Raw genomic sequence first — 12,107 nt, forward strand, 5'->3', positions numbered from 1 at the left:
AAAATTGAAAAGGAAACAGATTCAGACTACCTAATAATGTTAAATATAGAATAAACATCTGGAAAAGAAAGGACATTCACTGTGAAATATTAAATATCACTAACCTGGCCATTACTGGTAGGTCACTCAATATCATTTCTAGCTCAGAGGTTTGGATTACTTAGCACCTTACATTTATTTTAAGGAATTATACACTTATGATCATTTTTCATACCTACTCTCCCTGGATCTTCCATACTAGTATCTATGCTGGTATAATGTTCCAGTTTAGCCATAAGTTCTAACTCTATCTGCTGCAGGTTATGCTCTTTGATAGCAGTTTCAACATCTTCAGTGAACTGAATTTGTTCTGCCAAGGAAAGAATCTATTGACAGAAAGAATAAAGTAAAGTTTTAGAAATAGGTAACCATGAGGGACAAAAGATTTTCAACTCATTTATAAAACATGCCAATACTCCACTATCCCTTTAAAAAACATAGTTACTCTAAAGGTGCTCCCAGAGCAAATATAATTGTATTTAAAAACTTACTAAAATGTAACAAACAGCTGCAAAATAATTTAGTATAGCTATTCCCTTAGGTGCAATATTACGATTACTGTACATTCACTATAGCAGCCTATTGTCTGAGCTGTGATGTTTCAGCCAAACTCATTGCTTGAGGGAGATCTCCACAGTACTGAAGAACAACTGTTCATGAGTAGGAAGAAATGTGGATTTGTTTCACCAATTTCACTAATACTTTGTAAATCTGTGTGTCTCTCTCTTTCCTTCCTACCCTTTGATTCCACTCCCGAAAAATATGCCAGAGGTGAAAAAGAGCTACTCACTGCCAGTACAATATTCTCCCCTTATTCATACCAAACTTCAATGCCCTCTGAAACATATGCTCAGAGTGAGTAGCTTAGTAATAATCAGAAGAATAGAGAATTAACATCTTGGCCAAAACTGGGTATTAACTCAGGCACTTCCTCGACTAAAAGCATGGGGGTTCTCAGGACAAACTTTTCGTGGCCTCAGAGTGCGGCCACCAATTCTTGCTGGTGGCCACTCTCACACTTTTTCCTAAATACTTAATTAGCTTTAGGAAAGCCAAATAAATATGTACATATACACATCCAAATCATTATAATTTCTTTACTGCTAGCTAGTAAGTCTGTTGTGAAAAGTGGTATTAACAAACATACAAGTATCACTTTTCACAGCAGACTTACTCAGCCCTGCCAAGCCTGGGAACAAATTAAGTCCTGGATGGAGAGTCGGGGGGGCAATGGGGGCCAGGGGAGATGGGGTGAGGGGCTGGAAGAGGCAATGGGGGGCTAGAACCTGACGCCCAGTGGCCAGAGCCTGCTGCCCTGCTACGCCAGGACTGAAGCCCAGAGCCTGAGCCCAACTGTCCATGGGAAGGTAGGAAACTCACTGGCTGCCTAGTCCTACAGCGTTGTGCCCCAGGTGACTCCAGAGGGGGGCAAGGACAAACTCCTGGCCCTGCCTCAGCAACCTGGTGGCCCCAGCAACCAACACGAAGGCAGTGCATCCAAGGGTAATAGGAAAGGGGAGGGGGCGCTACTTTCCCTCCCCAACCCCATCACAGTCTAGGAGGCTGTGGCCGCAAGAAAAGCCCCTGATGGCTGCATGAGGTTACAGTGGCTGCACTTGAGAAACATGAGCTGGAATGGATTCACACATAACACATGCTGAACTACGGGTTCCACTTTCATAAGTTAAACAGAATAGGAATTCTCTTCTCATCAAAATTCCACTCTTTGCTTTGGCCATGTGATTCAGGTAAAGCAGGAACAGCTAAACACCGATGACATAAGGAGAGGGTCAGGCTGTGGTGCACAGCACTCCCATACTCTCAGCATGATGAAGAAAGGCAGTAGATTGCAATGGTATACACAGATGAAGGGAAGATTTATTTCAACTAAAAAGCCCACACAGGCTTTCTTCAACCTGTCATTAGTACATACTCTTTCACTAGCATTTTCTACCCAAGTTATGCATGAACTTCAGAAACTATTCTAATAATGCCGCTTTGAATCAATAGCAGGAAACAGTTTCTGCATCACTGATTAGCCAGGGACTTGATTCAACATCAACTGAAATCAGTGGAAAGACTCCCTTTTATTTAAATGGGCAGTGAATCAATCTCCCAAGTGAGCAGAGTTCTATTCTACAGATGCTTATAACATTGCACATTCTGAGTAATTTCTATCTACCTAAAATCAAGGTATACAGCAAATCAACTGTTTTTTCAAGTCCATATATATTTCCCAAGCAGACTTATCCTTAGGATCATTCAGAAATTGAGTTATTTACTTCAAGGCTGAGACTAAATCAAGATGAGACTGTATCACTCACTACCTGGGAAGGAAAGAGTGATGGATCAATTGAACCTTGTGAACGTCTTCCAGCAGTAACACAGTCAAGCAATAATTGTTTCAATGTGTCCTTCATCTCCAAAGCCAAACAATTTAACCAAACCTGGCAAATAAAATATAGAGGGAAGAAAAAAATCACAAATCACATAGCAAACATATTTACCACAATTGCTGGTAATGCATTTTAACCTGCTTCTCTTACCTCAACATCACTTGAGAGAAGAATTTTATTTTTAAAAGGCACAACTTCTCCCTCTAAAGATTTCATTGCAATTATGTTTTTAAAGTCCCCATCAAAGCTGACACTATTAATTCCTGTTAATCAGAAAATAACAATATCTCTTTAAATAAACTCAGCAAGTGATTAAATACAATCTAGATGATTTACTGTAGAATTCTTAAACATTTGTTTCTTGATAGAGCAGTTACTTGGGAAATAGTCAAAAAAGTTGAATCAATTCTTTTTGTATATGTAACACAATATTTATGATAATTAAGTAGATGAACATAAAAAGTCCTTCAAAAGTCAGAGATATTTTGAAATATTTTTTTCGCCTAATAAATGGTGAAATATCAAAAACATTTTCCTTTTCGAAGTTATGTTATGGAAACAGAAAGTAAAGAAACAATTTCTAGAATAAGTTCTTCAGTGTCAAATGACTGTACTTCTGAATAAATACATTTTACAAATGATGACTAATGTATTATGAAAATACTAATTTAGTTTACCAGCAAAAAGTTTCTTAAGATGAGACTGAATCACTGAAGGATTAGTGGACTGTCCCAAGATTTCTAATAAATCATCATCTCCAATGAAATAGAATCTAGGGAATGCTGAACGCTTTTCCTGTTTAAAAAAAAAAAAGAATTGTTGTTTTAAGCACTGAAATATTGCTTTTTTATAAAATTATATATTAAAATAAGCAGTTGTACCTCCAGAAATTCATTCAAGGATTTTTGACATCTCTGAAGCTGATCAAGTAGGGTAATCAACGCATGCCTCATTCCTGTCCGAGCATTCAGTGATGTTATTCTATTGTCCCTCTTGATATCTATCATTATGGATCTTTAAAAAAATATAATCTTAATTGTTTGTAAATCTACCACTGCATTTTTGTCCGAATATATCTCTTTTAAACATCTGATTAAAACTCAAGACACAGATAAGTAATATTCAACAGTCAATATCTGAATGTAAAAATTGCAACATTTATGTCAAATTTCTTCCAGTTAAACATTAGCTAGATCTGTCATGATTCTCCTCCTATTATACCTATCATACTGTTTCTGATCATGACTCTTCCTTTACATCAAGACCCCTCTATCCAAAAAGTCCAATCAAGTTTAAATCTTGACCATTTTTTCTTCTAAGTGCCTCCATCTCTGTCATTTCAGCTCTATTTTTAAGCTCAACTACCATATCTAAACTAAAGAAACTCAATTGTGTCTATCTTTGGACACCTCTAAAATCTACTCTCTAATAATCCTCTCTGTATGTCTTGATCAAGTAAAGTCATTTCATCTCAAATTCCTTCAATGTAATTTTTTTGGAAAGAGAAGTGCTTCTCTTCAGCAAGAAATATTTTTTCATAATCCAACATCTTCTCTACTTCCTTTCTCAAATAAGACCTTCTATTTGCCTGCATTGTTCATAATAGTGGCCATCATATTTGACTCAGAACCTTCCTTCTTTTCCCACATATCCCATATCAATAAATCTTCTCATCAATCATCTCTTTTACAACTCTAATTCTTTCTATATGATTGCCTCAATGCAACCTTTGCTGAAATCCTTATGCATGCCTTCATCTTCCTGCACATCCTGTTTGTTCTGTATTAATTCACTTTGAATCTTGGCTTGTAGCTGTTCAAAGGACTTTATACAAAATAGAGTTGTGTTTAATAACACTGACCTGAAGTCTTCATCAACTCTATTAAAACGTGCCTGCTCTTTGGGTAGAGCTCCACGACCAAAAATGGGTTCCAAATACACCCACTTCCTTTGAATCTGGTTTAAATTCTGTAGGTACTCATCCAGCTCAGCAAGTTTTCTTTCCCAGATAGACACTTTATCCTCAAAGCCTTTGTAATATGGAGAGTCCTTTAGGGACTGAAGAAGACAGCGATTATCTCCAACCTGGTTAACTATGTCTTTCCAGTCTTTAATTAGTTTGATAGTCCTGCTCTGGCTGTCTTCATAATCTGTTAATGTGAAGACTGCTCCAACACCCCAGAGCTCAAGTTCACGTAAGGCCTCTCTGATTGTGACTTCACCTTGTGCCCGACTATTCAAATCCTATTTTAAAATATAAAACACAAAAAAAATTACTATTTATATAATAGAAAACATATAAATGAGGAGAGGAAAACAGTTTTATTAAAAAAATAAACATCTTCAGTTTCCAAAAAGGAATAACAGCATATGGAACATATTGTATAAAAAATTAATAATTTTACTTGTGAAATAATTCATACCTTAAGCGCTGCTGCTTTTTCTACAATTACATCTGACACTTTGAGTAGATCTCCAAACAACAAATTCTCTAGACTAGTGCCTCTAGGGAGACCAAGAAGACGAAAGAGGTCCAGCCAATGATCTGGAGACAGGTGTTCTCCTCTAACATATTTCAGGACAGGAAGTGTCATCTAAGGGAATAATGCAAATTGGAATATACCAAGTTTTTACAATGACTATATCTGTTCAGTCCTACTGTCATGTACTGTGAAAACATAACAAAAATATATTTTCCCACTATGTATTGAAAATAAATCTGTTTAAATTGAGATCTGCTTTGTATTTTCAATACACTAATTTTAGCATTTGGTATTATGCCATTAAGGCTGTTTTATTACTAAATGTGTGTCAAACAAATTGAGAAAAAACTGTAATGATTGTCCTGTTCACTGAAAGAAGCTCAAATGTACTTTGAAATGAATGATATGTTTAAAAATAGTTGCAGGAGATATACAAAATATCCTTAAGGCTCACTTTTATATTTACATGGAGGTCTGTTTGTGTATTAGAGTGAAGCATATTACCCAGTAATACCGGAAAGCATTTTGCTTTGATTTCCCTTTGTATAATGAGGATCTTACTTTGTATTTGTCCACTTCTTTTTGCAACTTCACAGTCATTACAGTGTGTTCTTCCATCTTCCTCAGCTTATCATGCCAGTTCAACAAGAATTCCTCAAACAGGTAAGTCTTACTCCTATATAAAAATTAAATTTTAAAAAGAGCACAATAACACAGTACTCCAATAACCAACAACTATACATAAAAGTTTAAAAACAAAATCAGACCTAAAAGTAATCCAGTCTTCTTTGGCTTTTTCCTGAAAACCTTGATGAAATTCTTCATATAGTGCCCATACTTCTGCACAGTTCTCAATATCTCTACATACAGCTTTTGCCAAAGAGAAATCAGGCTCTTCTAATTCAAAATGATGGCAGTCCTCGCTAAATAAAAAGATCATTGCATTGTTATAATATTGCATACTGACGTTATGATCCTGGACATGCTGTCAGACATGCTTAACTTTACCAATGTGAGTAAGTCCACTGACTTCCATGTCCAGAAGAACACATTATGTTGTACTCCCCAAGCAGAAAAGAAAGTAGCATAAGAGACAATTATCATATGAAATGGCCTTCCCTAGCAGTCACAGCTTTCTTCTTTTTTTCATTCCTTTATATTAAGAGTACTAATTTGTCTCCCAAAAACATAAAGGAAAAAATAAATTATCTTTAATTATCTTTCTCTGTAAGTAGAATCCTATATAGAATCACATGCCATTTAGTGTATAAATTCAGTTGTTTCAAAGCCTAAAAATTTTAAGAAACTTCCACTTTACAAGTGTCAGTGAAGATTAAACTATACATTGAAATACAATTAAAATAGGATTTATTAAATTATTTGTTGTGTTCATATTTAGTTAACTATAGTTCGTATTGTCTGACCCACCAAAAAGCTGCTGCTGCCTGATTTACTGCAGAACATCTCTAAAATAATGTGCTATATACAAAGAAATACACATACATCAGTTTTTTCTTTGTGGCTTCAAGTTCATCAAACTCAATTTTCTTTTCCTTTATGGTCTGAGCACTTTTCTCAAGCATATCCTGATGGCCTGCTTCAATGATACCATCGCTGGGCTTTAGCTGATCCCAGCGAACTTTAAACTTTTCTAGTTCTTGAAGATACACATTAACATGTGACATCACATTTCCTTTCATCACTTCAATCTACAAACGAGTAGATAGAAAATAGAAAATAATTATCATTTTTAAAACCATCTACAGGTTCAAAATATGGGTGATAATCATGGAATCAGCTCATCTCAATTGATTAGACTCTTCCTGTTGGTATGCATACTTCCATCTTTTCATGTTCTCTGTAGGTATAAATAGGAAAAGTACTGAGGCTGCATTGGCTCCATTGAGCCCCAGCAATTCACCTGCAGGACTGTGGACATAATATTTAGCATGGATTTTTGGAAAAGTTAAAAATATTATGCAACAATATTAATAACATGTGTAGTAACATGGTAAAGTTGACAAATGTTCATTTTTAAACTGCTATATTCTTTTCATTTCAGTTAATAAAAAGAAATCCATGAGGTGAAACATAGTCGTGATTCTAGAGTGAGCTCCTGCACCTGGCACAGTACCCTAGCTGACTTCACTGTTACTCTGTAGGGGCTCAGAGATCATTTCAAGATCGGGGCTACAGCGGTATCAGCTGATGCTAGATGTTCTTTCTATAAAGGCTCTCATTCACGCCATTAACCTTGGTGCCAATACTAACCTGCAATATCTTCGGGGGGATGGGGGAAGGGTTACAACAGGAGAAAAAAATGTATCTTCTAACTAATTCAAAATGAGATCAGTGCATCTCAGTGAATTACTAAACCTTCATTCTCACCTGTTCCTTAATCATAAGTTGATGACTTTCCATCATTAATTCAAATTTATCCCACATAGCTCTCAGGTTGCTGATTGTGTCTAAACCCCCACCAGCCACAGTCCGCAAAAGCTTGTTTTTATTTTCAGCTTCTTGAAGCTGGAGAAAAATCTAAAGTTGAAAAGATATTTTATACATGTATGAAAGAATTTCAATAAAATGTAGCATTTTTATGCAAACATTTGAATAAAGACACAATATTTATATATTTTCATGTTTATATTTAATTATTTTAATATTTATCAAAGTAAAACTATACAAAGGTAAACATAGGAGACAATACAGAGCAATTATAGGGGCTCTTGATCCTGAAATGTGTGAAATAAAAGTGAAGGCTTACACCAAATCAGTCAATTGGACTACTCACAGGGTATGTCTACACTACGGGATTATTCCGATTTTATATAAACTGGTTTTGTAAAACAGATTGTATAAAGTCGAGTGCACATGGCGACACTAAGCACATTAATTCGGCAGTGCACGTCCATGTACCGAGGCTAGCGTCAATTTCCAGAGCGTTGCACTGTGGGTAACTATCTTGTAGCTATCCCATAGTTCCCACAGTCTCCCCTGCCCACTGGAATTCTGGGTTGAGATCCCAATGCAAAAACAGTGTCGCGGGTGATATTGGGTAAATGTCGTCACTCTATCCTTCCACTGTGAAAGCAATGGCAGACAATCATTTCGTGCCCTTTTTCCCTGGATTGCCCTGGCAGATGCCATAGCATGGCAACCATGGAGCCCATTTTGCCTTTGTCACTGTTACCATATGTGTACTGGATGCTGCTGACAGATGCGGTACTGCAGTGCTACACAGCAGCATTCATTTGCCTTTGCAAGGTAGCAGAGACAGTTACCATCCCTATTGCACCGTTTGCCATGCCATTGTAAATTGGAGATGAGATGACCATTATCAGTTGTTCTGTACCATCTGCTGCTGTCATGGGTGCTCCTGACTGGCCTCGCTGAGGTCGACCGGGGGCGCATGGACAAAAATGGGAATGACTCCCCGGGTCATTCCCTTCTTTATGTTTTGTCTAAAAATAGAGTCAGTCCTGCCTAGAATATGGGGCAAGTCTACTAAAGAACCAGAGAGCACAGCCACTCCATGTCAGAGCCCCAGAGATCCCGCAGAAACGATGAGCTGCATGCCAATCTAGGGGGTGCCCCTGCAACAACCCCACCCGTTGCTTCCCTCCTCCCCCAATCCTTCTGGGCTACCATGGTAGTGTCCCCCCATTTGTGTGATGAAGTAATAAAGAATGCAGGAATAAGAAACACTGACTTTTTAGTGAGATAAAATGAGGGGGAGGAAGCCTCCAGCTGCTATGATAGTCCAGGCAGTACAGAATCTTTTCTTTAGACAAGAAAGGGGGGGGCTGATAGAGCTCAGCCTCCAGTTGCTATGATGAAGACAGTTACCAGCCGTTCTGTACCATCTGCCGGGGATGACCGGGAGTCATTCCCATTTTTACCCAGGTGCCCCCGGCCGACCTCACCGAGGCCAGCCAGGAGCACTCACGGGCTGATGATGACGATGGATAGCAGTCATATTATACCATCTGCCATCGGGAAGGGGATGCTGGTGTTCAGCACTGCAGCACCCTGTCTACCAGCAGTATGCAGTAGACATATGGTGACATTGAAAAAAGGCGAGAAATGGTTTTTTTCCCTTTTCTTTCGGGGGGGAGGGGAAGGGTGTAAATTGATGACATATACCCTGAAACACCCAGGAAAATGTTTTTGACCCTTCAGGCATTGGGAGCTCAGCCAAGAATGCAAATGCTTTTCAGAGACTGCAGGGACTGTGGGATAGCTGGAGTCCTCAGTCCCCCCTCCCTCCCTCCATGAGCATCCACTTGATTCTTTGGCTTTCCGTTAGGCTTGTCACGCAGCACTGTGCTGTGGCCTCTGTCTATCATAGCCTGGAGATTTTTTCAAATGCTTTGTCATTTCGTCTTCTGTAACGGAGCTCTGATAGAACAGATTTGTCTCCCCATACAGTGATCAGATCCAGTATCTCCCATATGGTCCATGCTGGAGCTCTTTTTGGATTTGGGACTGCATCGCCACCCGTGCTGATCAGAGCTCCACGCTGGGCAAACAGGAAATGAAATTCAAAAGTTCGCGGGGCTTTTCCTGTCTACCTGGCCTGTGCATCCAAGTTCAGACTGCTTTCCAGAGCGGTCACAATGGTGTACTGTGGAATACCGCTCGGAGACCAATACCGTTGATTTGCGGCCACACTAATCCTAATCCAACACGGCAATACCGATTTCAGCGCTACTCCTCTTGTTGGGGAGGAGTACAGAAACCGGTTTAAAGAGCCCTTTATATCGATATAAAGGGCCTCGTTGTGTGGACAGGTGCAGGGTTAAATCGGTTTAACACTGCTAAATTCGGTTTAAACGCGTAGTGTAGACCAGGCCACAGGCACAGGCATCCACTCACGTGGATCAAAGCTTTAAAAAAAATATATATATATACATATGAAAACAGCAAGCACGAGGAGAGAAGTTGAGAACAAATGGGAAATCTATTAATATATTAGAAGAAGAACACATAAGGAGAAAAATTAAGTCACCTGATTGTTTCAGAGATTATTTTTTCATACACTAAAAAAGCCCAATCAGTTAAAAATCACTACAAGAATTATGATTAAGTAACACTATAAAAGTCAGAAAAATTGAAGTAGAAGAAGACATTAGAGAATATGTCCCAAAATGTCCTGTTTTGTGTGCATTCATTTCACAAGGAAGTGAAGACAACAGGTACTGAGAGACTCAGGGACAGTATGGATTATGGAGGCTTAATCCTTTCCAATATCCACCACCTCCACAAAACAAATTCCACAGAATTTAAGTATTCATTTGAAAAAATATATACGTACATACATATTCACACACACACACACACACACACATATATTTCTAGTTATTACAACAAAGTCAAACCAATACAGTATTATCTTACTGAGTATGAAGGCAAAGTGACTGAAATAATAGCTGTAAAAGAAGGGCGACGCGCCCATTCTTTGCAATCAAGTGTTTGGTGTTGAAGACTAATAATGACAATTCAGTGTAAATGTTTTTAATTAATTCACTGACAATCACTTCAGCAGAATCACATTTATCCAACATTCTTAGATGCAGTAGCAAATGTAAACGGGAGGTGATCCTGCCATAATTTTTTTAAAAAGTTATTTTTAAGTAGCAAAGCCCTGCAATATAGTTTGCTTGCTCTCTCTCTTACTCTCAGCAACTTGGTACCTTCCTGGTGAGTTCATTCCCTGCATATGTGTGGTCTGCAGAAGAAAACTCAGCTGCCACTAGGCCTTCCATTGGTACCAGCCTAAATATGCATCATATTAAAGAAGCAAGGATTTTTAAAGATGAAGCTAAAATTTAATCAAAGGATCTTAAGATCTGCCCCTCCCCCATTTTAATAGAAGCCAAATGTTATCATCATAGTCTAAAGCAGGGATCGGCAACCTTTCAGAAGTGGTGTGCCGAATCTTCATTTATTCACTCTAATTTAAGGTTTCGTGTGCCAGTCATACATTTTAACGTTTTTAGAAGGTCTCTTTCTATAAGTCTATAATATATAACTAAACTATTGTTGTACGTAAAGTACATAAGGTTTTTAAAATGTTTAAGAAGCTTCATTTAAAATTAAATTTAAAATGCAGAGCCCCCCCGGACTGATGGCCAGGACCCAGGCAGTGTGAGTGCCACTAAAAATCAGCTCGCGTGCCACCTTCGGCACCCGTGCCATAGGTTGCCTACCCCTGGTCTAAAGGTCCTGGGAAACCACTCTGGTTTTGAATTTGCTGTGTAAGTGGGGTGTGGTGATATGAACCAGTATAACAAATAGTACAATAAATGGTAGAAAACACAAGGAAGAATGGCAAGAAAAACATTAAAAGCAACAACAACAAAATGTTGTAACAAACTCTACTAATAATACTTTGAAAAGTATTTTGCTCAGGCATACTAAACATGACTAAACTTTTTGCCTAGATATTTTCCTGACTATGATCAAATAAAATCCTACCTCTGCTTTTTTTTCTTGTAAATTTCCATACTTTAAGTTATCTTCTCCAATTTCATCTACAGTCTGGGGCCTAACTATTAATGCTTCCATGGCATCAGTAAGAAACGATGAAATATCATGTAGATGAGCTATGTAAAGAATATGGGAAAACAAAATTATTACAAATAAAAATATCCATGATATCAGTCTTAAAATCGGATAAATATGTGTGCAAGACGGTCACTTAGACTGCATGAAAGATGGTCCAGTTGTTACAGGATTAACCTGGGCCTGTGGAGACCCAGGCTTAATTCCCTATTCCACTTACTCTGTACTCCAGTTTTCCAACCACAAAATGAAGACAATAGCACTTCCCTACCTCACAGTGCTGTTGTGAGGATACTTATGCTCAAATAAATGTGTTAGTCTCTAAGGTGCCACAAGGACTCCTCGTTGTGTTTTCCGATAATAAAGCAATAAAAGCAATAAAAGTCATATAAACATGATAGATTGATAACAGGGCAATAAGGGGGAATAAGAATTACCTCTGCACAGGTACCTAGGCTATGGGTCCAGTTACATACTCCTTGCTCTCTCAGAGCAGGTGGGCAGGAAGGAGTGGTAGATGGTTTTGTATCAGGCCCTTAATGGAAAACTAAAAACATACTACTTTTGCTCCAAAACAACTTTGGCACTTCCCAAGGATAAAAGATTTTTTTTTAAATAAAAA

At 38.1% G+C, this 12,107-nt stretch overlaps 1 protein-coding gene across 3 annotated transcripts in view; it reads right to left on the reverse strand.

Annotated features, from left to right (window-relative positions):
* Positions 1-12,107, reverse strand: part of DYNC2H1 (dynein cytoplasmic 2 heavy chain 1) — a 421,699-nt gene that overhangs the window by 366,832 nt on the left and 42,760 nt on the right. For all 3 annotated transcript variants that reach the window (XR_007770188.1, XM_050927645.1, XM_050927637.1), the window contains exons 20-31: positions 11,399-11,526; positions 7,307-7,456; positions 6,422-6,627; positions 5,686-5,841; positions 5,480-5,594; positions 4,859-5,029; positions 4,297-4,679; positions 3,317-3,449; positions 3,113-3,230; positions 2,586-2,698; positions 2,367-2,486; positions 215-365 (exon numbers count right to left, since the gene is read on the reverse strand). Coding sequence is in view for 2 of the 3 variants with exons in the window: in XM_050927645.1 (XP_050783602.1) it covers positions 215-365; positions 2,367-2,486; positions 2,586-2,698; positions 3,113-3,230; positions 3,317-3,449; positions 4,297-4,679; positions 4,859-5,029; positions 5,480-5,594; positions 5,686-5,841; positions 6,422-6,627; positions 7,307-7,456; positions 11,399-11,526 (1,944 nt within the window). In the remaining variant the exon portion in view is untranslated. The remainder of the gene's footprint in view (positions 1-214; positions 366-2,366; positions 2,487-2,585; positions 2,699-3,112; positions 3,231-3,316; positions 3,450-4,296; positions 4,680-4,858; positions 5,030-5,479; positions 5,595-5,685; positions 5,842-6,421; positions 6,628-7,306; positions 7,457-11,398; positions 11,527-12,107) is intronic.

This window comes from Gopherus flavomarginatus, chromosome 1, assembly GCF_025201925.1.
Source record: "Gopherus flavomarginatus isolate rGopFla2 chromosome 1, rGopFla2.mat.asm, whole genome shotgun sequence".
Classification (NCBI taxonomy): Eukaryota; Metazoa; Chordata; order Testudines; family Testudinidae; genus Gopherus; species Gopherus flavomarginatus.